Here is a 25,198-nt window from a genome sequence, read left to right as displayed (position 1 = left end):
GGAGCAAGCATCTTTTAATTTCATGGCTGCAGTCACAGTCCTCAGGGATTTTGGAGTCCAAGAAAATAAAGTCTGTTGCTTTCCATTTTTTTCCCCTATCTATTTGCAACGAAGTGATGGGACTGGATGCCATGATATTCAGTTTTTGAATGTTCAGTATCAGTCTTTTTCACTCTCCTCTTTCACCTTTATCAAGAGGCTCTTTAGTTTCCCCTTTGCTTTCTGCCATTAGGGTAGAGTCATCTGCATGTCTGAGGTTATTGATATTTCTCCCAGCAGTCTTGATTCCCGCTTGAGCTTCATCCAGGGTGGCATTTCACATGACGCACTAGGGTTCCGTTTTCTTCTCTCCAACATTTATTTGTTGACTTTTTGATGATAGTCATTTTGACTGTTGTGAAGTTATAATTTTAATATGGTTTGATTCACATTTCTTTGATAATTAGCGATGTTGAGTATCTTTTCATATGCCTGTTGGCTATCTGTGTATCTCCTTTGGAAAAATGTCTATTCAGATCTACCCATTTTAAAAATTGTTTTATATTGAATTATATGAGCTCTTTATGTATTTTGGATATTAACTCCTTATTGGTCATGTCAGTTGCAAATAACCTCCCAATCAGTAGGTTGTATTTTTGTTTTATTGACAGTTTCCTTGACTGTGCAAAAGCTTTCAGGTTTAATCAGACCTCATTTGTTTAGTTTTGCTTTTTTTTCTTTTGTCTTGGGCTGCTGCTAAGTCGCTTCAGTCGTGTCTGACTCTGTGCGACCCCATAGATGGCAGCCCAACAGGCTCCCCTGTCCCTGGGATTCTCCAGGCAAGAATACTGGAGTGGGTTGCCATTTTCTCTTGGGAGACAGATTCAAAAACATATTGCTATGAGTTATGTTGAAGAATGTTCTGGCTATGTTTTCTTCTAGGAATTTTATGATTTCAGGTCTTACATTTAGATCTTTGAATCCATTTTGAGTTTCTTTTTTCTATGTTTCAAGGATGTGTTCTGATTTTATTGATTTATGTGTCACATCTAGTTTTTCCAGCATCACTTATTGAGGAGACTGTCTTTTCTTGCCTCCTTTGTCATAGATTAATTGACCATAAGTGCATGGGTTTATTTCTGGACTGTCTACTCTGTTCCGTTGATCTATACATCTGTTTCTGTACTAGTACCATACTGTTTTGATTCCTGTAGCTTTATAGTATTATAGCTTTGTAGTATTATTACTAAGTGGATATTTATTATTCATTGAAGGAATAATTAAAAGAGTAACTCATTCAAGCTCTAACTCAGATCCTGCCTCTGAGAAGTCCTTCTCCCTCAATCCCCACTTCATCCTTGTAGAAAGATATCTTCCCTCAATTTTGTTCTGCTTCTTACTCTTCCACCCCTGACACACACAGAATGTGTAATGGGGCTAATCGTGCTTTTAATATAATAGGTGATCAAGAAATTATGAACAAATGAATCCATTTAAAAATCTTAGGGTTCTAAGTAGGCTTTGAAAATAAAAGCACATCTATGTAAGGGAAGTTTATTTTTCTCAGAAAAACTCCTTGATTTAAAAGATCCTTGTTCAATACAGGATACAGGATGCTTGGGGCTGGTGCATGGGGATGATCCAGAGAGATGATACAGGGTGGGAAATGGGAGGGGGGTTCAGGATTGGGAACTCATGTACACCCATGGCTGATTCATGTCAGTGTATGGCAAAACCAATACAGTATTGTAAAGCAAAATAAAGTAAAAAAAAAAAACAAAAAAAAAAACCCTTAGAAGCAGTTGTTTCTTTTCATATGATTCCTTGTTTTAGTGCCACAGAATTGGTTCTGAGGAATTATTTCTTCCCCTCTAGTGGAATAGTTGCTTGGTCTGATGTGAAGAGGTGATATTTAACCATAGAAGAAATGGTGTTGCAACATCTTGCATTCTTGTCAAACCCCTCAGGATTAGAAGTTACTCAGAGAAAGTCATATGACTTAGTAAGGAATCCAGGCTTGGTGATAAGAATCAGGCATAGCTAGTTTTAAGTATTATGTAAAAAAATCTAGCTTATAACTCTAAACTCATCTGAGTCAGACTTTATTTGCTTACAAATATCTGGGGTCATTATGATTTTCATGTATGGCTTTTTAAAGTCCATACCAGTAGAATCTGAAGTACATAATGGGTCTGTTAGTTTATTATGGGTGCTGAAACAAAGTACCACAGACTAGGTGGCTTAAACAGCATGAATTTGTCTCACAGTTCTGGAGGCTTGAAGTCCAAGATCAAAGTGTCTGTGCATCTATGAAGGAGAATCTATTCAGTGTCTCTCTCCTAACTTCTGGTGGTTTGTTGTCAATCTTTGGTGTGTTACTTGGCTTATAGACGTGTCTTTTTTTTTTTTTTTAAGGGATAATGCCTTTTGTTTTTTTTCCTGTGTGTGTTTTAAATTTTATTTATTTATTTTTGGCTATGCGGAGTCTTCATTGCTCTACACAGACTTTCTCTAGCTGTGGTGAGTTGGGGCTTCTTTCTAGCTGTGGTGCACACACTTCTCATTGCTGTGGCTTCTCTTTTGTAGAGCATGGGCTGTAGGGCACGCAGGTGTCAGTAGTTGCAGTTCACAGGCTCTAGAGCATGTACTCAGTCGTGGTGGTGCACGGGCTTGGTTGCTCCACAGCATCTAGAATCTTCCCAGACCAGGGATGGAACCCATGTCCCCTGCATTAGCAGGCGTTTTCTTACCTATTGCACCACCAGGGAAGTCCAGTGTGTCATACTTATCTCTGCCTTCATGTTCTTGTGGTATTTTCCCTGTGTGCTTCTCTCTTCATATGGCATTCTTTTAGTAAGAATATAGTCATATCAGATTAGGAGCTTACACTGTTCCATTATGACCTCATCTTAACCAATTACATCTACAATAACCTTACTTCCAAGTCAGGACACATTCTGAGGCACTGGGGGTTAGGTCTTCAACACATATTTTTGGAGGGGACACAGTTTCATCCATAACAGATAGGCTCAATTATTTCATATTTTTCCTTTCCTTGGCACAGACAGATCAAATGTTCTCATCTCTTGAATGGAAACAAGTGTTTTGATTATCATTTAAGTGTGTCACACATTTTTATTCAACATCTGAAGTGAGATGGTAGAGAATACTGAATTTGTAAATTGCAAACATTCTGTAATTTTATGCCTGTAGTACAGGACTCTGAAAAATCTTTCATCTTCCTTACCTTTGAAAAACATTCTGGATTGTATCTGTCCAGGTGTAGGTATTTATGCAAAATGTTTAGATTGATTTTAGAGATGAAAAGGAAACTTTATATTTTTTAAAAAAGAAAGGAAAATATTTTGCTAGGAAGGAGAAGATGTCCAGATCTAAGAGTTGAGGAAAGAAGAGTAGCCAAGGTGGGAGGAGGGAAGTGCTGAGGCTTGAGCGATGAGTTCTGGTCTGTTCCTCTCTGTTCCAGTGTCTATGTGGGGGAAGTAGGAGATGAAAACTCAGAAGGATCAAATGCATAGAAAGAAGATGGCAAGGGTTACTGCTTCTGTTTTATAGATGAGAAAAAGTGACATTCAGGTTCATTATCCAAGATCATACAGCAGAGCACGTAGGCGCATATCTGAAAGCACAATTTTGGAGTAAATGAGACACTAGAGCTTGAGTTCAGATTTGCTCACTCATTTCTGTCACTTGGGACAAGTTATAAACTTTTGAACACTTCAGTTTCTTCACTTGTAAAATGGAAATTGCACCACCTACCCTGTAGTGATGTTATGGGGACCAAATGAGATGGTTTGCATAAAGGGTTAGTGTGGTTCCTGGCGTCAGTCACACAGTCAAGAACGTGGCTGTGGACTTTATAATACCCCAAATTGGAAGCAACCTGGCTATTAGGAGGGGAGTGCTAAAATAGTTACCTGGTCATACATTAGAATACAGTATATCAGTTAAAATGAATGACTCAAGTCTACATCTTTCAACATGGATAAATCTCATAAAAGTAATGTTTATGACATAAGACACAATAACCCATTTGTCTAAATTTTGTAACACACAGTAATCCCGTGTGTTGTTTCGGGTTTCAGACATAAGTGGCAGAAATACAAGAACAGTAAGTAGAAAGAATGTTTAATAACATCAGGAAAATGGTTACTTCTGGGAGAGAGGAAAGGGAAAGAAAAATGGGTGGGGGAGTATTTTCTGTGTGTTTGCAGTTTTTTATTTTTAGAAAGTAATAATATAGAGAAAGTATACATATACACATCAGTTCAGTTCAGTTCAGTCGCACAGTCATGTCCAACTCTTTGCGACCCCATGAATTGCAGCACGCCAGGCCTCCCTGTCCATCACCATCTCCCGGAGTTCATCCAGACTCACGTCCATCAAGTCCGTGATGCCATCCAGCCATCTCATCCTTGGTCGTCCCCTTCTCCTCCTGTCCCCAATCCCTCCCAGCATCAGAGTCTTTTCCAATGAGTCAACTCTTCTCATGAGGTGGCCAAAGTACTGGAGTTTCAGCTTTAGCATCAGTCCTTCCAAAGAAATCCCAGGGTTGATCTCCTTCAGAATGGACTGGTTGGATCTCCTTACAGTCCAAGGGACTCTCAAGAGTCTTCTCCAACACCACAGTTCAAAAGCATCAGTTCTTTGGCGCTCAGCCGTCTTCACAGTCCAACTCTCACATCCATACATGACCCAGGAAAAACCATAGCCTTGACTAGACGGACCTTAGTCGGCAAAGTAATGTCTCTGCTTTTGAATATGCTATCTAGGTTGGTCATAACTTTTCTTCTAAGGAGTAAGCGTCTTTTAATTTCATGGCTGCAGTCACCATCTGCAGTGATTCTGGAGCCCAAAAAATAAAGTCTGACACTGTTTCCACTGTTTCCCCATATACATATATATTTTTTAAATGGTACTGCTACCACCCTTCACCACCATCCTGATCAGGTGACAGTGAGATGCAAACTCAAGCCCATCTGTCTGGAAAGCCCATGTTAAACTCCAGAGCATTTATTTTTCACCTCATCTTGTTTTAGAAAGATAGGAAGTCAGTCCTGACTGGGGAGATGACCTGGCTGGGGGCTTCCAGTGGTGAAAGGAAGGAGGCTCTGTGCCCATGTTGTCAATTGTCCAGTATATGTCCCCATCAGTTCTCTGGAATCTGGTACTTCATGTGCTGTGTCTTTTGCCTGTAGCTATAGTCAGGATTTTGGAGAATGTGCAAGGGCTACTGATGAGTAGGTGGAGTCTCTGTGTGAGTCTTTCTCGGAATCATACAACCATAAGCTGTTGAGCATTGTCATTGTATGTCGTCAGGCTTGGATCACAACCTTTCTCTTATTTAATGCTTTAAGTTGACCCAGTCGTGGGGATTTAGGAAGCTCAGCTTTCTGTTCTGATTGACCAAGTGCCCATTAACACTTAGTAGTATAAGACAGGTTTTTAAAATTTTGTATGATTTAATCTCAATGACAAGACAGTGTTCCTATTCTCAAGGAGCTTCTAATCTAATTTGACCAAGGTATAATCTTCTAGTGAGGAGGAGCTGAAAGTTAAAGAAACTTTAACACCTAAAATAAAATGCTTGTTCTTCACTGTCTAGCTCAGTAATGCAGTTAGAACAAATGAAGAATGCTTTTATAATTCAATTCAATTTTTAGAAAGCTGCTTAAGAGAATTAAGCATGCTAAGTTTATTCTTGGAATTTAAATCACCTAAATATTTAAGAAAATTGAAGCTTGTTGGTATTAGGAAGTAGGTCTGGGACTAGATTTCTGTGTAATTTTCTAGAGCACTAAGTATATTTTACTGATGTTAATTCTCTTGAATAATTTTTAAAATTTATTTATTTTTAATGAGGATAATTGCTTTATGATATTGTGTTAGCTTCTGCCGTACATTAACATGAATCAGCCATAGATATACATGTCCCCTCTCTCTTGAACCTTCTCTTGAGTAATTAAGTGACTTTTTTATTTTGGTAAACCCTTGTGTTTGGGATATTAGCGTTTGTATCTCTAATTCATGTGCATACGTGCATGCTAAGTCGCTTCAGTCGTGTCTGACTCTTTGTGACCACATAGACTGTAGCCCGTCAGGCCCCTCTGTCCATGGGATTCTCCAGGCAAGAATACTGAAGTGGGTTGTCATTTCCTACTCCAGGGGATCTTCCCCACCCAGGGATCGAACCTGTGTCTCTTAGGTCTCCTGCCCTGGCAGGCAGGTTCTTTACCGCTAGCGCCACATAGCCCTAGTCTAAGTGACAAAGTAATATAATATTATACGTTCGCTCCACTTAACATTTCATTTATTTTAGCAAGACTAAGTGCCATTTTTAACTCTGGAACTTCCTGAAATTAACTGCACGAGAAGGCCCTATTTATTCTTTGTGGTTTCCCATGATCCATGAGTCTGCTTACAAACATTCACCTGTGGTGACTCTAATCTTACTCAGTCCAGTGAGACACAGTACTGCTCACAAATGGGATGGAAGAGTGGTGGGTGAAGCCTGCCTGGGGGCTGTGATTGATGGGTGTTGACCCCCTGCCTCTTTGCCTTTACTGTGTGGATGTGAGTGAAAGTGGAGAGGGATTCTGCTGCCACCAAGAAAGAAGTGACCCTGAAAGCCTCTTACCCAAATGTCTGTCCTGTTATTGCATGTGGTTTAACCAGCATCTTTTGGGATGCTTCTGTGCAGGAACCCTGAGCTGGTCTCTGCTTTGTTCTGTAGTTGCCAAGTTTCTAAGAATATGTAACAGGCCAACCTTACACCCAGGTTCATTATTCTGATTCGTCTTATCCCTGTGGTCTGGCAGTCTCCAAGTTGTGAAATTTATTTATAATAGTCCCATTGTGCCTTATGGTTCCTAGTAAAAGCAAATACAGATCCTCCCAGAAGGTGTACACTCTGATCTAGGCCTCCTAGGAATTTCAAAGAGAAAACTCTGCCATAAGTTCATAAACCATAATTACAAAAGACGTGAGGAAACAAGTACCCATGAGTGTGAGTTAGTGGAAGTTATAAACACTAGACATAGAATCCCAAGACCTTCAGATAGTGAGATTAGAAAGGTGAATATTGAACCACCAAATTAAAAGAAACACAAAAGGGAATCAGCACAAAAATACCATCAGAAGAAATCAGGTTGATTTTTAAAAACAACTCCATGTAGCTTTTATTAATATAAATAGTGGGTAGGATTGAGGCCTGCGCAGGTCCCAGCCTGTCCATGGTTTGGGATTGCTACCTGCCTCATAAAGCAAAGGAAAGGGTTTTTCTTCTGGGAGGACAAAAGTCATCTCCTCCTCTGAAAAAACCTTTTACATAGTTGGCTTTGGCATTTTCCAGGAATAGAGGGGCAGGGATTGAGGCCTCATGAGTCTGGGTTTTCAGTTGAGGTATTACTGGGGAGTAGGTTCTTGTCAAGTTGCAGAAAGAATTCAGACAAGAGAGGTCAGGAAAGCAAAGTGAGAATTTATTAAGTGGAGAGTGGGCAGTCTCTGGTGAGTAGCTGCACTGAGTTTGTTTGGCATTGTGGTTATATGAGGTATAGAGATGAAGGAGCAGAATATTCATTGGGGAGGGAGGGGTTTGGAGTTGTGTACTCTGATTTTCATCCCAGCTCCACCTTCCTGAGGTGAGGGGGGATTTTTGTCCTTATTTGTCGGACACGACTGAGTGACTTCCCTTTCACTTTTCAGTTTCATGCATTGGAGAAGGAAATGGCAACCCACTCCAGTGTTCTTACCTGGAGAATCCCAGGGATGGGGGAGCCTGGTGGGCTGCCGTCTATGGGGTCGCACAGAGTCGGACACGACTGAAGCGACTTAGCAGCAGCAGTCTTGATCGGAAGTATCATGGTATCAGTGCATGATGGGAACTTCTTATCTTCAAAGCTAATTTTACTGTAATAAGAACATGATGAACAAAAGATTACATTCAGATGCCAGAGATTCCCTCCTTTTCCCACCTTTCTTTGTCGGCCTCCAGGACACTTATCACCCCAAAATGTGTGGTTTCATGTCAGTCCAGAGGTTCCTTCTTTTCTTTGTATGCCCAAGGACTCCCATTGTTGATAAGATGTATGGTCTCCTGCAATTTGGCCTGCACCCCCCTTTCTCTGTTCATCTTTAGCTACCTGCCTGCTCAAACAGAGGAAGAGAGAGAAGGTCCAGAGTGGAGTGTCATTATCTCCAGAACTCATCACTGTTAACTCAGCCTGGGCTTCATGAGTCATGGAAGTGGATTCCTTACCAAAGTAATAGTTTCCAAAAAAAAGAAAAGAAACAATTGGTGGGTTAGACCAGAGTAGATGAAATAACTGAAATCCAAGATATTATCTAAAGAAATTACCCAGAGTGTGGCACAGAGAGACAGTGTGAACAAAGTAAAAGAGACTAAAAGACAAATCAAGAATTAGGTGGTCTAACATAATCCTCATCAAATTTCCAGTAGAAGGAAAAGGGAGTGTTCAAAGAAATGAAAGATGAGAGTTTCTCACATTTCATGAAAGATGTGAATCTTTAGGTAGACAAAGCACAACTGAATCCAAAGTGCAATTGAAAACAAACAAGAAATCCACAATTTCCTAAACTGCAGTGAAACTCTGTATGACTCTAAATGAGAGATAAAAATCCTATAGAGGTCAAGGGAGCAAAGAAAGATCACCTGTAAAGCAATGGAAATTAAATAACTGATTAAGTTCTAATTTCCCTACCTGTTCTGTTCTTCATCTGCTTTCTTTTGACAATGTCTTTTGAATTTTTTGTGTATCTTTTTTATCATTCAGGCCCATACCCCACAAAGCTTGGGAGTTGTTTTTTTTTTAGATTGATGTTTTTTTTTTTCCTTTTTTAAACATTTTAATTGGAGGCTAATTACTTTACAGTGTTGTGGTAGTTTTTGCCATACATTCACATGAATCAGCCATGGGTGTACATGTGTTCCCCATTCTGACCCTTACTCTAATCTCCCTCCCCATCCCATCTCTCAGGGTCATCCCAGTGCACCAGCCCAGAGTACCTTGCCTCATGCATCAAACTTGGACTGGTGATCTATTTCACATATGGTAATAGTTCAGTTCAGTTCAGTCGCACAGTCATGTCCAGTTACTTGCAATCCCATGAACCGCAGCATGCCAGGCCTCCCTGTCCATCATCAACTCCTGGAGTCCACCCAAACCCATGTCCATTGAGTCGGTGATGCCATCCAACCATCTTATCCTCTACCGTCCCCTTCTCTTCCTGTCCCCAACCCCTCCCAGCTTCAGGGTCTTTTCAGATGAGTCAGCTCTTCTCATCAGGTGGCCAAAGTATTGGAGTTTCAGCTTCAACATCAGTCCCTCCAATGAACACCCAGGACTGATCTCCTTTAGAATGGACTAGTTGGAGCTCCTTGCAGTCCAAGGGACTCTCAAGAGTCTTCTCCAACACCACAGTTCAAAAGCATCAATTCTTCGGCACTCAGCCTTCTTCACAGCCCAACTCTCACATCCATACCTGACCACTGGAAAAACCATAGCCTTGACTAGACAGACCTTTGTTGGCAAAGTAATGTCTCTGCTTTTTAATATGCTGTCTAGGTTGGTCATAACTTTCCTTCCAAGGAGTAAGTGTCTTTTAATTTCATGGCTGCAGTCACCATCTGCAGTGATTTTAGAGCCTAGAAAAATAAAGTCAGCCACTGTGTCCACTGTTTCCCCATCTATTTCCCATGAAGTGATGGGACCAGATGCCATGATCTTCATTTCCTGAATGTTGTGCTTTAAGCCAACTTTTTCACTGTCCTCTTTCACTTTCATCAAGATGCTCTTTAGTTCTTCTTCACTTTCTTCCATAAGGGTGGTGTCATCTGCATATCTGAGGTGATTGACATTTCTCCCGGCAGTCTTGATTCCAGCTTGTGCTTCTTCCAGTCCAGCGTTTCTCATGATGTACTCTGCATAGAAGTTAAATAAGCAGAGTGACAATATACAGCCTTGATGTACTCCTTTTCCTATTTGGAACCAGTCTGTGGTTCCATGTCCAGTTCTAACTGTTGCTTCCTCACCTGCATACAGGTTTCTCAAGAGGCAGGTCAGGTGGTCTGGTATTCCCATCTCTGTCAGAATTTTCTGCAGTTTATTGTGATCCACACAGTCAAAGGCTTTGGCATAGTCAATAAGGCAGAAATAGATGTTTTTCTGGAACTCTCTTGCTTTTTCCATGATCCAGTGGATGTTGGCAATTTGATCTCTGGTTCCTCTGCCTTTTCTAAAACCAGCTTGAACATCTGGGAGTTCACAGTTCACGTATTGCTGAAGCCTGGCTTGGAAAATTTTAAGCATTACTTTACTAGCGTGTGATATGAGTGCAATTGTGTGGTAGTTTGATTATTCTTTGGCATTGCCAGTCATAGGGATTGGAATGAAAACTGACCTTTTCCAGTCCTGTGGCCACGGCTGAGTTTTCCAAATTTGCTGGCATATTGAGTGTAGCACTTTCACAGCATCATCTTTTAGGATTTGAAATAGCTCAACTGGAATTCCATCACCTCCGCTAGCTTTGTTCATAGTGATGTTTCCTAAGGCCCACTTGACTTCACATTCCAGGATGTCTGGCTCTAGGTGAGTGATCACACCATCGTGATTATCTGGGTCAGGAAGATCTTTTTTGTACAGTTCTATGTATTCTTGCCACCTCTTTTTAATATCTTCTGCTTGTCTTAAGTCCCTACCATTTCTGTCCTTTATTGAGCCCATCTTTCCATGAAATGTTCCCTTGGTTTCTCTAATTTTCTTGACGAGATCTTTGCTGCTGCTGCTTCTATTGTTTTCCTCTATTTCTTTGCATTGATCGCTGAGGAAGGCTTTCTTATCTCTCCTTGCTATTCTTTGGAACTCTGCATTCAAATGGGTATATCTTTCCTTTTCTCCTTTGCTTTTCGCTTCTCTTCTTTTCACAGCTATTTGTAGGCTTCCTTAGACAGCCATTTTGCTTTTTTGCATTTCTTTTTCTTGAGGACTCCCCAGGTCGATAGGTGCCCAATATGCTACTGGATATCAGTGGAGAAATAACTCCAGAAAGAATGAAGGGATGGAGCCAAAGCAAAAACAACACTCAGTTGTGAATGGGACTGGTGATGGAAGCAGGGTTTGATGCTCTAAAGAGCAATATTGCATAGGAACCTGGAATGTTACTTCCATGAATGAAGGGAAATTGGAAGTGGTCAAACAGGAGATGACAAGAGTGAACATCGACATTCTAGGAATCAGTGAACTAAGATGGACTGGAATGGGTGAATTTAACTCAGATGACCATTATATCTACTACTGTGGTCAGGAATCCCTTAGAAGAAATAGAGTAGCCATTATAGTCAACAAAAGAGTCCAAAATGCAGTACTTGGATGCAATCTCAAAAACGACAGAGTAGTGAACTCAAAATGGATTAAAGATCTAAACGTAAGACCAGAAACTATAAAACTCCTAGAGGAGAACATAGGCAAAACACTCTCCGACAGAAGTCACAGCAGGATCCTCTATGACCCACCTCCCAGAATATTGGAAATAAAAGCAAAAATAAACAAATGGGACCTAATTAAAATTAAAAGCTTCTGCACAACAAAGGAAACTATAAGCAAGGTGAAAAGACACCCTTCAGAATGGGAGAAAATAATAGCAAATGAAGCAACTGACAAAGAACTAATCTCAAAAATATACAAGCAGCTCCTTCAGCTCAATTCCAGAAAAATAAACGACCCAATCAAAAAATGGGCCAAAGAACTAAACAGACATTTCTCCAAAGAAGACATACAGATGGCTAACAAACACATGAAGAGATGCTCAACATCACTCATTATCAGAGAAATGCAAGTCAAAACCACAATGAGGTACCCTTTCACACCAGTCAGAATGGCTGCTATCCAAAAGTCTACAAGTAAGAAATGCTGGAGAGGGTGTGGAGAAAGGGGAACCCTCTTACACTGTTTGTGGGAATGCAAACTAGTACAGCCACTATGGAGAACAGTGTGGAGATTCCTTAAAAAACTGGAAATAGAACTGCCTTATGACCCAGTAGTCCCACTGCTGGGCATACACACCAAGGAAACCAGAATTGAAAGAGACACGTGTACCCCAATGTTCATCGCAGCACTATTTATAATAGCCAGGACATGGAAGCAACCTAGATGTCCATCAGCAGATGAATGGTTAAGAAAGCTGTGGTACATATACATAATGGAGTATTAACTCAGCCATTAAAAAGAATACATTTGAATCAGTTCTAATGAGGTGGATGAAACTGGAGTCGGTTATACAGAGTGAAGTAAGCCAGAAAGAAAAACACCAATACAGTATACTAATGCATATATATGGAATTTAGAAAGATGGTAACGATAACCCTGTATGCGAGACCGCAAAAGAGACACAGATGTATAGAACAGTCTTTTGGACTCTGTGGGAGAGGGAGAGGGTGGGATGATTTGGGAGAATGTCATTGAAACATGTATAATATCATATATGAAACGAATCGCCGGTCCAGGTTCGATGCATGATACAGGATGCTTGGGGCTGGTGCACTGGGATGACCCAGAGGGATGGTATGGGGAGGGAGGTGGGAGGGGGTTCAGGATGAGGAACATGTGTATACCCATGGCAGATTCATGTTGATGTATGGCAAAACCAATACAATATTATAAAGTAATTAGCCTCCAATTAAAATGAATAAATTTATATATATATATATAAAACGACAGAATGATCTCTGTTCGTTTCCAAGGCAAACCATTCAATATCATGGTAATCCAAGTCTGTGCCCTGACCAGTAACACTAAAGAAGCTGAAGTTGAACAGTTCTATGAAGACCTACAAGACCTTCTACAGCTAACACTCCCAAAAGATGTCCTTTTCATTATAGGGGACTGGAATGCAAAAGTAGGAAGTCAAGAAACACCTGGAGTAGCAGGCAAATTTGACCTTGGAGTACAGAATGAAGCAGGGCAAAGGCTAATAGAGTTTTGCCAAGAGAATGCACTGGTCATAGCAAACACCTTCTTTCAACAACACAAGAGAAGACTACATGGACATCACCAGATGGTCGACACTGAAATCAGATTGATTATATTCTTTGCAGCCAGAGATGGAGAAGCTCTATACAGTCAGCAAACACAGGACTGGGGGCTGACTTAGGCTCAGATCATGAAGTCCTTATTGCCAAATTTTCTTACTTACTTCGCTCAGTATAATAGGCTCCAGTTTCATCCATCTCATTAAAACTGATTCAAATTCATTCTTTCTAATAGCTGAGAAATATTCCATTGTGTATATGTACCACAGCTTTCTTGTCCATTGATGGATATCTAGGTTGCTTCCATGTCCTGGCTATTATAAACAGTGCTGTAATGAACACTGGGGTACACGTGTCTCTTTCAATTCTGGTTTCCTCGGTGTGTATGCCCAGCAGTGGGATTGCTGTGTTGTATGGCAGTTCTATTTCCAGCTTTTTTGAGGAATCTCCACACTGTTCTCTATAAGTGGCTGTACTAGTTTGCATTCCCACCAACAGTGTAAGAAGGTTCCTTTTTCTCCGCACCCTCTCCAGCATTTATTGTTTGTAGACTTTTTGATAGCAGCCATTCTGACTGGCGTGAGATGGTACCTCATTGTGGTTTTGACTTGCATTTCTCTGATAATGAGTGATGTTGAGCATCTTTTCATGTGTTTGTTAGCCATCTGTATGTCTTCTTTGGAGAAATGTCTGTTTAGTTCTTTGGCCCATTTTTTGATTGGGTCGTTTATTTTTCTGGAATTGAGCTGCAGGAGCTGCTTGTATATTTTTGAGATTAATTCTTTATCAGTTGCTTCATTTGCTATTATTTTCTCCCATTCTGAAGGCTGTCTTTTCAAAAGCTTGGTAGTTTGTAGCCTCTTTCTATTGTCTGTTGCTTCTCTTGATTCTTACTCATCTGGCTTCTTTTTATACATGAACGCTTGATTATCTTTGTGTACTAGTTCTATTATTTGAAAATTTGTTTTTAACAATAACTTGAGAGAGCAACACTGTTTACAGTAGCCGAGATATGGAAACAATCCAAATGTCCATCAACAGATGACTGGCATAAGAAGATATGTACACACACACACACACACACACACACACACACACACACACACACTTGTGCTTGTGTTTGTGCTTAGTCACTCAGTTGTGTCCAACTCTTTGTGACCCCCATGGTCTGTAGCCCCCACCAGGCTTCTCTGTCCATGAGGATTCTCCATTCTCCAGGCAAGAATACTAGAGTGGTTGCCATGCCGTCCCGCAGGGGATCTTCCTAACCCAGGGATCAAACCTATGTCTCTTGCATTGCAGGTGAATTCTTTACCATCTGGGACACACACACACACACACACACACACACACACACAAATAATAGAATGTTACTCTGTCATAAAAAAGAATGAAATATTTTATTGCCATTTTCACCAATATGAATGGACCTACAGAATATTATATGTAGTGACAAATACTTTATGATGTTACATATATGTGTAATCTAAAAACCATACAAATGAATCTATATATAAAATAGAAACAGACTCATAGAAAGCAAACTTATGGTTACCAAAGGGAAAGGTTCGATAGCACAGTGAATTATATTTAAAATTTTGTAATAATTTAAAATGAAACATAATATGAAAAAAAAAAACCTGAATCACTTTACCTCTGAAACTAACAAATGTAGTTATGTCAACTGTACTTCAGTTAAATAAATAATATGAATACTAACGTGAAGGTACCTTCTCCTGAAGAATATTTTTGTTTGCTTTTGGCAGATTCTTGGTGGTATTACCAGTCTGGGACTGTCTTAAATTTAAGTTCAGTTTTGACATGTTTCAGTTCATCCAAATGATACTAACCTAGACTACAAATTTACCCTTACTATGAGGCCAGCTCATTTTTGCAGAAGATTCTTCTGGCATATCTTTTTAGTGCAAAAGTAGTGTTGACTGCTGGATTATTTCTTTGGATTCTTGTTTTCATTTTGATTCTCATATAGTTTTTTCTTACCATTTTGTTAGTCCTTTGATACTTGTGACAACATATTTTTATGTTTTGTTTGGCTTTTTAAATTGTCCCCAGTGGGAGGGATGGTCTGGAAGTACCCATTCCCATTATTGTCAAAAACAGAAATCACATTCATGCTCTTTTCAATGACTTAGGTTTGTGGCCTGAACCAATAATGGGAGGTAGCTGTCAGGAAATTGTTCGGTCTAATATTCTGAAAGGGGTAAATTGCCTCTTGGTAAAATGATGCCTCTTTTGAATATGAGTAATAAAAATCCTTAAAAACTGATTGGGTGATTTATAGTTTGCAACTAAGCAAATATTCAGGATAGCTGTTTATAGTGTAATTTCATAAATAAACCCTTTCATGGTCTGTAAGGTTTTGAGCATGATGTTTGCAGATGGCATCTTACTACTTCTCATTACCTCTCAGAAAGAAGTTATTCCTTCTTTTCTCCTCTCTCCCTCCCTCGTATTATCCATCACAACACCTGTTTACTTTACCTCTGTAATATCTTTTGAAACTATGTGCTCTTTGCACTGGTATATCCTCTGCTTGGGTTCAGATCATCAGTGCCACTCCCCTGGATTCCTGAAGCTGCCAATTAGCCGTTGACTCCCCTTGCTTTGAGGACTAAGTCAGAGCTCCTGTGTGGCCTGCATTATTCACGTGACCAAGTTCCTGTTCTGCTTTCTAGCTCCTACTGTTACACTTTCACTCTCCATCTTCTGTTTTTTTTTTTTTTTGACTGTGCTGGGCCTTAGGGCATGTGGGATCTTTAGTCTTTGTTGCAGCGGTGGGGTCTTTAGTTGCAGTGTGTGGGGGCTTTAGTTGCAGTGTGTGGGGGCTTTAGCTGCAGCGTGTGGGGTCTTTAGTTGCAGTGTGGGGGGGCTTTAGTTGCAGCATATGGGATCTAGTTCCCTGACCAGGAATCAAACCCAGGCCCCCTGCGTTGGGAGCGCCAAGTATCAGCCCCTGGACCACCAGGGAAGTCCCTCCTTCTTCTGTTTAGGCAATTGGTGCTTTTTAAACACTCAGTAATTGTTCATTGAGTGAAGAAGTGACTAGTGTATGTGAAAGGTAAAGCTAGGTAGATTCAAGAAATGGTTAGGCCCTAGGAGAAGGCCTATGACTCATATTTCTTTCTACCCGAAAGCTGTTTAGGTAGTTGATTTAGCCATATTGTATGACCAATGTGTTAATGTCTGAGTTTAATTTTCTCATTTTATATTATCTTTAGAGCTAACCTTTCAGTAAAAAATCAGAACCAACTACCAGAACACCCCCAATTTTTCCCCAGTAGTTTATCTCTTTCCCTCCAAATAAACTTATATTAGAATAATAGAAGCATCTTCCACAAATAGCAACCAGTAGGTACAGACTGATCACTTGTCGTTACTGTGGCAGTGGCTGTAGGTGATACACTGTGTTTCAGTGGCAGCCCCACACAGCAGATACTAACGTCATCACTCCATTGATTTTCAAATGTGAAGGACTAGTGATACCCACATTTAATTGTTGGATCTTTGGTGATAAAGGAGAGTCTTTGTTATCTCCAGGACCTTAGATTCGTTATTTGTTTTGTTATATGGAATGAAATTAATGACCCAGGTGTTCTCTTTTTCATTTGTTTAGAATGTGTCCTGTGGTATGATCAATTGTAGAGTATAGGACATCTTGGAAGAATAATGTATTTATCATCATTTAATTGGCAGTGCTATTTCCTGTTTTGTTGATCTCTCTCACTGACTGGTTCCCTGATAGCTCAGCAGTAAAGAATCCACCTTACGATGCAGGAGACACGCGTTTGATCCCTGGGTCAGGAAGATTCCCTGCAGGAGGACATGGCAATCCATTCCAGTATTCTTGCCTGAAAAGTCCCATGGTCAGAGGAGCCTGTTGGGCTGTACAGTCCAAAGGATTGCAGAGAGTCACATGACTGAGCGATTGAGCACACTCATTGACTGCACCAAAATAATTGTTTTCTATTCTGGTGATCTGACCTATTATTTTATTACAGTTATTTAGAAAGTCTTATACCCACCAGTTAGAGAACAGTTCTGAGATACACCAAAAAACTTGATTGGAAGTCATTTTTACTGATTTGCCTTCTGATCTGCTTGTTGGAGTCAAAAGTGGAAGTATGGCCTCCCCAGTGCTGAGAAAGTCATGATAAATAGTGCCTCACACCCTCTCCAGTTCTGCCTGACTGGGTTAGACGTTTGTAGTTGGTTATGGCATTGTTTCTCAATGCACCTACTATCAAGTCTCAGTGCAGTATCTCAGGTCACTACTACCAGTCAGATTTAGCACTTAAGATGCTAGGACTGGCCTTTCTTGTGTAATCCTTTCTTGTGTAATCCTTTCTTGTTCGATTTGCACAAAATACCGTTTTGTATCTATGCCTAGAGGCTTGTCTAAACAGAGTTATATCCCAGCTTGTGTTTTGGGTGTTGTTTCTCCCTCCCCTGTGCTGTTCTTTGCGGTACCTACCAAACAAATTTCATAACCAAATAAAGGTGTCTGTGGCTTCCCTGGTAGCTCACTTGCTGAAGAAATCTGCCTGCAGTACAGGAGACTACCTGCAGTAGAGGAGACCAGAGTTCAATCCCTGGGTCGGGAAGTTTCCCTGGAGAAGAAAATGGCTACCCGCTCCAGTATTCTTGCCTGGAAAATCCCATGGACAGAGGAGCCTGGCAGGCTACAGTCCATAGGGTTGCAAAGAGTAGAACAAGATTGAGTGACTACATCACCACCAAAGGTGTCTGTAACAATAGTGGTGGTAACAGCTAACGAGTATTGAGTAGTTATTGTGTGTCAGGCAGTCTGCTAAGTGCTAAATATGTATTATTTCATTGAATTCTTATAACAATTCTATATGAGTTAGGGACCATTATTTTTCCCATTTTATAGAGGGAGAAGCTAGGGCAAGTCTATATAACTGGTAAATGAAAGAACCTGGATTTGAACTGAGGTTATTTCTCTTCTTAGCTCAAGCTCTTTACCTCTGAGCTGTTAACCTCCCTAACAAGTAAAGGCTGGGTTAATGTGAAAATGATTCAGAACAAGGTTTTGTCTGTGCTATCACAATGCTAAAATAAAAGCCACTACCTGTATATTTTCCAAGAAAATATTTTTTAAAAAAGTCTTTTGGAAGACTTCATAAATATGATTTAAGTTTTTATTAACCTCTTTTGCTTTTATTTTTCCATATCTCAGACAACCTTTATAATTTTTGACAGAGGAGCTCTCTGGCTGTCTTATACATTCACAGATGGCATTATTTTATCTGTCTTCATACCATCTGCAGCATCAACTTAGTCTATTTCAACTGGTGTCTTCTTTCATTTGTGCAGGAGTGAGCTATTAAAATAAAACTTTATATTTCTGTAGCATTTGGGGGTAAACGTTGTGATAAAATAAATCAATGTTTTACCCTAACAATCTTAATTTAATTTTTTCACCTCATCTTGATTTATTTTATATGTAGTCTTCGAAATTCAGTTGATTTCAGCAGCTACTTATTGATTATGTATCATGATCAGTTACGCTATTGGAGAAATGATCCCCATTCTCACAGAGCTTAGGACTTCCCAGGTGGCTCAGTGGTGAAGAATCTGTCTTTCAATGCAGGAGACTCAGGAGATGTGGGTTCAGTCCCTAGGTGGGGAAGATCCCCTGGAGGGGGAAATGACAACCCACTCCAGTATTCTTGCCTGGAAGAATCCCATGAGTAGAGGTGCCTGGTGGGCTACAAGTTGATGGGATTGCAAAGAGTAGGATATGACTGACCACAAACACACTCTCACACTCACTGAGCTTACTGTCGAGTGGTGAAGACAGTGGAGAAGTAAATACGGTTGTAAGTTTCACCATAGAAAGAAAACAGAGTTGTATGGAAAAGGATGGCAAAGGATGAAATCTAGTTTTAGTGAGTCTAGAAAGCCCTTTCAGAGGAAGAATGAGAAGGAGTTTGCCAAACAAAGTGGAAGGTGGTAGGCAGGAGGAACAGGGAAACCAGTCTTCAAGGCAGAGTGAGGAGCAGGTGAGAAAGCTGTGATGTCAGAAAACTTGAGTGACCAGGATGTTGGAAGAAGATCAGTCTGACTGAAACTTAGAGTGAGAGGAACAGAGGAGCAGGCGATCTCAGACGAGACTTGTGAGGCAAGCAGGTAATGGCAAGTCATTGATAAGCTTAAGGCAGAAGTAAGGCATGAACAGGTTTGGGTTCTAGGAAGACTGCTCAGGCTGTGCTGTGGAGAATGGATTGGGAAAAGGGACAGAGGTGGACATGAGGAGAAAAGTTCAGAGGCTGTTTTGGTAGAACACTTCTCTTTGTTTTCACAAAGAGAGAGAGTCATATTTCCTTAGACTAGTGTAGAGGCAATAGAATGGAAAAAACTGAAGAGATTTAAGAGGCCACAGCATTGAGAATGGAAGAATCAGCCTGTGTGTCTGTAAAATTCTGGCTTGTTCTACTTTTTCATGTGAAACCAAATGCGTGTTCTACGCAGCAGAGGATGAGCTAGAGAAAAGTGGAACAAAAAATGATAGCTGAAGTTAGCCTCTGCTTTGTGAACAAGCTTGACTTCACAGCATAGTTAGGGATGTGGTGTTGTGTTCAGTCACTTCAGTCGTGTCTGACTCTTGCAATCCTATGGACTGTGAGGACGTCAGGCTCCTCTGTCCATGGGATTCTCCAGGCAAGAATATTGGAGTGGGTTGCCATTTCCTCCTCCAGGGGGCCTTCCTGACCCAGGAATCAAACCTATATCTCCTGTGTCTCCTGCATTGTAGGCAGATTCTTTACCCACTGAGCCACCTGGAAACTCCAGTTATAGGGGTAAGAAAGATAAAAACTCTCAGTTAATTGTAAAACAGTTTAATAGTCATCTAGGCAGGATTCTGATGTCAGGTTGCCCTTTACATCAGTGCGTGTGATATCAAAAGAATTTTGATAGAGTGCATTCTGTGGTTGATGTCCCCATTTTCCCCCAAATGTCAGTTTGTTTTTTTTATTTGCTTGCTTGTTGTCATTCATTCATTGATCGAAAAGGACATTTACTGAGGGCCCATTTTCTACTAGATATGTTTACTTATTTCAGTTTTTTCACATATGGCCATTATACCTAGTGTAGGCCTTTGACATGTATGGTGCTGGATGGGTTTTATCTCATTTGGGACACATTAGTCAAGTTTCCATGTTGAGTTGACAGTCTCACCATTTCTTTCCAAGTGACTCATCACTTAAGGTGTAGCCATTGATAAAATGCTGCAATCCTGGTCTCCCATGTCTCCTGATGTTTTTAAAAAAATTTTTATTGTAGTTAAACTACAATATAGAGTTAATTATTGCTGTGCAGTAAGGTGATTTAGTTTATATATATATATACATACACACACACACAATTTTCATATTCTTTTCTGTTATGTGATTTATCACTTGATATTGAATATAGTTTCCTGAGTATAGTTATCCTCTGACCTTTCTATTACTGCTTCCAGTCTCTGCCCAGGCTCAGTGTGCCTAAGTTCCATTTCAATCAAACGTATGATCAATTCAGCTACCACCACTGAGACTTCTCCCAAAGCAGCTGGTTGGCTGAATGAAGTGATTTTTGACCGAGATGGTCAGTTATTTCAGAGTAGAAAATCCATTGTAGATTTTTTGTAGTGAGCAAAAAAATCCATTTGCTCACTGTAGATCCATTATATTAGCCAGGTAATAAAAGCAGTAGTAGCAAATTCTCCATCTCATTGGTTTAAATACAAAAGAAATGGTTATTTTTTGCTAATGAAAAGTTCATTTGATAGAGGATGTGGGGTGGAAGGTTTTCTACTCTACTCACAGACTCACGCTGATGGAGTCAACAGGTGAGGTGGCTCACAGAATAGCCCTGGGCTCAACATCTAGTTGGCGAAGGGAGAGAGAGTGAATGTGAAATACTGCAGGAGATTTTATGGTTCCTGACTAGAAGTGATGTAATCCTTCCTACATGTATTTCATTGGCTAGAACTTGGGTACGTGGCTATACCTCACTGCAGGGGAGGCTGGGAAGTGTAGTCTGTCTGTTCTGGAGGAAGGAAAACTTACGGAGCCCATCTGTGGCCCATCTGTTTAATGGCTTTCCTAGTGTGGTACCTGGCCTTTGATTCCAGTGATAAGGGGCAGAGAAGGGCTGCAGGTATGGATGAAATCTCCTTTGTGCTTTTCTAAGTGGCTGCTATCACAGTACTGGGCTTTAGAGTGGGAAATGCCTACATTCTGAGTTCCTAACTTATCTGATAATTGCCATTTCTCTGTTCCCACAGGGAAATAAATGCTCGACTTGATGCTGTATCTGAAGTTCTCCATTCAGAATCCAGTGTGTTTGGTCAGATAGAAAATCATCTACGTAAATTGCCTGACATAGAGAGAGGACTCTGTAGCATTTATCACAAAAAAGTAAGTGTAATAGAAATCACATCTTTTAAAATTGTTGATTTTCTTCAGCTTGAGGATGGAGTGAAGTTGCTCAGTTGCATCTGACTTTTTGTGATCCCATGGACTGTAGCTTACCAGGCTTCTCCATCCATGGAATTTTCCAGGCACAGTATTGGAGTAGGTTGCCAGTTCCTTCTCCAGGGTATCTTCCTGACCCAGGGATCAAACCCAGGTCTCCCTCATTGCAGGCAGACGCTTTACTCTCTGAGCCACCAGGGGATACCAGATATTAATAGGAAACATCACAGAGCTTTATTGTTATTTTATTTTGTAAAATCTTACAGATCACATAAGAGAATCCTTAGAGATTTTAATTGCACAAACTGAGGCTATTCCAATTTTTGCATTATTTGCCCACTTCTGTTAACCTCAGCAACACATAGAGGCTGTTCTAATACAGGATATTCTCCTATTTTATCCTCAAAGTATGAACCATCATCAAAGTAAGGAGTTTACTTAGACTAGCTACTTTAAGAAGAGATGCCTTATTTCTTTAGACCTCACAACAACTTCTTATTTGACTTAACCGAAGGAAAAATCTGCTTGTAAAATATTTGTGGTGTTATTAATATGCAGACAAGTTTGGATATTGAAGCTAAGTAAAACACATTATTTTGATTTTCATCACCTAAGCTTTCCAGTTTAAATCATAACAGTAACAAGTGAGATTTGTTAGAGAAATAATTTATCTTCAAAATATGCCTAAAATTAAAAAAATTATCAGTTGGTGATATTTGTAATTGTTAATAAACTTTTTATAGTGTCTTACCTACTATAGAAGTCATTCACATATGTTAGACTCTTTGTTGTAAAAAAAAAAAAAAAACTTTGTGAGGTTGAGAATATTTATTACTTTCTTACTGTCGGGAAATTATGTATATTGCTGTCTTTATATAATGCTATGACAACTTGCATTACCTTGGCTAAAATGATGCTAAGAGGAGGGTTAGTAACTTGCTCATAAGTGACGGAATTCATATTTAAACCAGGGTCCTTGACTGGGTTTTAGTGGCTTACATTTTTGGACACTGCCATTTTTGATGTAGCAGCAGTTTTGAATACCATTAAATCTTTTTTCCTGGCTGTCCCTATGTAAGCAACTTTTATTTTTTGCCCAAATGTAAATCCTTGCCAATTTAATAATTTTTTTAGAACAGTTTTTATAAATTTATTTTATTTATTTTTTCTTTTCTTTTTTTTTACTGGGCTTTGGTGATGGACAGGGAGGCCTGGCGTGCTGCGATTCATGGGGTCGCAAAGAGTTGGACACGACTGAGCAACTGAACTGAACTGAACTGAACTGAGGGGATGGGATGGGGAATACCTCTGTTAAGTTATGCCCCACTAGGAAGATGTCCATTCTGACTTGCCGGGGATAGCTTTCGGAGCTTTTTCTTTTTCTTGGAGCCGCTGCTCTTGCTGGCAGCAGCCTCTTCAGGTCCACTGCTGTGTGGCTCCTCTTTGGAAGACAGTTTCTGCTTTTTCTTGGGGATCCTCTTTTTTTCTGACTCATCAGGGTCGGTAACTTGTTCCTCTTTGGGAAAAGATTTCTTCCTCTTGGGAAGACTTCCAGTACCAGCTGTCTCTTCAGGATCACTACTAACTAGCTCTTCCTTGGAAAAAGATTTCTCTTTCTTGGGTTTGGAAAAAGAGACAGATTCTCCTGAAGAGCCTCCTGGGGCTTTTGCTTTTTCTTCTTTTTGGGTCTTTCACTTGTCTCCTCACACTCCTCCGGGGCACTGATATTTTCTGAAGAAGCCAGGGCAATTGAAACCAGCCTTTTCTTTTCCTTCAAGCATTTCTTCTCCTGTTTCTCGAGCTTCCTAGTGATCTCAGCAGCCGCTTCCTCTGCCTGAACCATTGCCTCCTTCATGACATCCAGATTCTTTCGGGGAATCTCTCCAGTCTCATAGAAGGACAGCCGCTCCTCAACTTGTTCTTGAAGCTTCTCCCCAAGAACACTGGTGGGCACCTCAGAGAAGCAACCAATTTGTGAGGCAATACTGCATTTGTTTGCCAGGTATTGGGAGATGTGACCTTTGTTTTAGAACAGTTTTTATGCGCCCAAACTTTTAGTTCAGTTCAGTCACTCAGTTGTGTCTGACTCTTTGTGACCCCATAGATTGGAGCATGCCAGGCTTCCCTGTCCATCACCAACTCCCGGAGCCTACTCAAGCTCATGTCTAGAGTTGGTGATGCCATCCAGCCATCTCATTCTCTGTCGTCCCCTTTCTCTCCTGCCTTCAATCTTTCCCAGCATCAGGATCTTTTCAGATGAGTCAGTTCTTTTGACCAGGTGGCCAAAGTATTGGAGTTTCAGCTTCAGCATCAGTCCTTCCAATGACTATTCAGGACTGATTTCCTTTAGGATGGACTGGTTGGATCTCCTTGCAGTCCAAGGGGCTCTCAAGAGTCTTCTCCAACACCACAGTTCAAAAGCACCAGTTCTTCAGTGCTCAGCTTTCTTTATACCCCAACTCTCACATCCATACATGACTACTGGAAGAACCTTAGTTGTGACCAATTTCCCATTAGTCTTTACCTTTTTAAGCCTTTTTCCTTTACAGTGTTTTACTGGAATAATAACTACTGCTTCTGAAAATACTTGCAGTGCCCAGGAGGACTTACGTAACTGTTCCATATGCTTCAGCTAAATTTGAAAAGAAAGAAAAAGTCAAAATTGGGAAATACTGATCCCTAGGGAGAAAATGTATGCCTTGGTTATGGGGTTGGCATCTATTGTTCCATTGCTTGATGCACTGTGTTCGAGTTGTTTTTTTTTTTTTTCCCCAAGACTTTTTAAAAAACCTTTATTTATTTATTTTTATTTTGGAATGTGCTGGGTGTTCGCTGCAGCATAGGCTTTTCTCTGGTTGCCGCAAGGAGGGGCTGCTGTCCAGCTGCAGTGCTCAGGCTCATTGCAGTGGCCTCTCTCGTTGCGGAGCAGGGTGCGTGCGCTTCAGTAGTTGTGGCTCCTGGGCTCTAGAGCACAGGCTCAATAATTGTGGTGCATGGGCTTAGGTACTCTGCAGCATGTGGGATCTTTCTGGATTCGGGATTGAACCTGTGTCTCTTACATCAACAGGAGAACCCCTCACCACGGAGACACCAGGGAACTCCAAGATTATTTTTTTTGATGTGTACTCATGTTTAAAGTCTTTACTAAATTTGTTACGATACTGTTTTTATCTTTTGGTTTTGTGGCCATGAGGCATGTGAGATCTCAGCTCCCCAACCAGAGATCCAGCCCATACCCCCCGCTTTGGAAGGTGAAGTCTTAACCACTGGCCTGCCAGGGAAGTTGCTGAGTTTCTGTTTTGCTGGCAAGAGTAGAGGCTGTTCCGGTAGTAGGAAGTATTATGGTTGACATTTTTGAGGTTACAGAACGGATGACATACCATCTGTTATTTTGTTTTTGACCTTGACCCAGTGGCTGATAATCCATGCTTGTTACCCTTCATTAAGCAGCAGATCTCTAAACACATTGCCTTCACTACTAAAAAGGATTCACTGACAGATGTTAGAGATTTTTGTTTTTCTCAAAAGAAGATAGGAGCAAAGCTGAAAAATTATCAATGGCTAATCAAAAGAGCTGAATCATAGTATCCATGGCATTAAGATGGCATCATCATTTATTACTGTGGTGATTTCTATTATGCCTTCCTGCTTCTCT

At 40.5% G+C, this 25,198-nt stretch overlaps 1 protein-coding gene across 1 annotated transcript in view; it reads left to right on the top strand.

Moving 5' to 3' along the window:
• Positions 1–25,198, top strand: part of MSH3 (mutS homolog 3) — a 195,013-nt gene that overhangs the window by 70,895 nt on the left and 98,920 nt on the right. The window contains exon 13 of the mRNA XM_040239436.1: positions 21,354–21,486. Within this exon, the coding sequence (XP_040095370.1) occupies positions 21,354–21,486 (133 nt within the window). The remainder of the gene's footprint in view (positions 1–21,353; positions 21,487–25,198) is intronic.

Source organism: Oryx dammah, unplaced genomic scaffold, assembly GCF_014754425.2.
Source record: "Oryx dammah isolate SB20612 unplaced genomic scaffold, SCBI_Odam_1.1 HiC_scaffold_5, whole genome shotgun sequence".
In the NCBI taxonomy this organism is placed as follows: domain Eukaryota; kingdom Metazoa; phylum Chordata; class Mammalia; order Artiodactyla; family Bovidae; genus Oryx; species Oryx dammah.
Note: the sequence above shows the minus strand (reverse complement) of the source record. Positions and strands in the feature narration are given on the sequence as shown.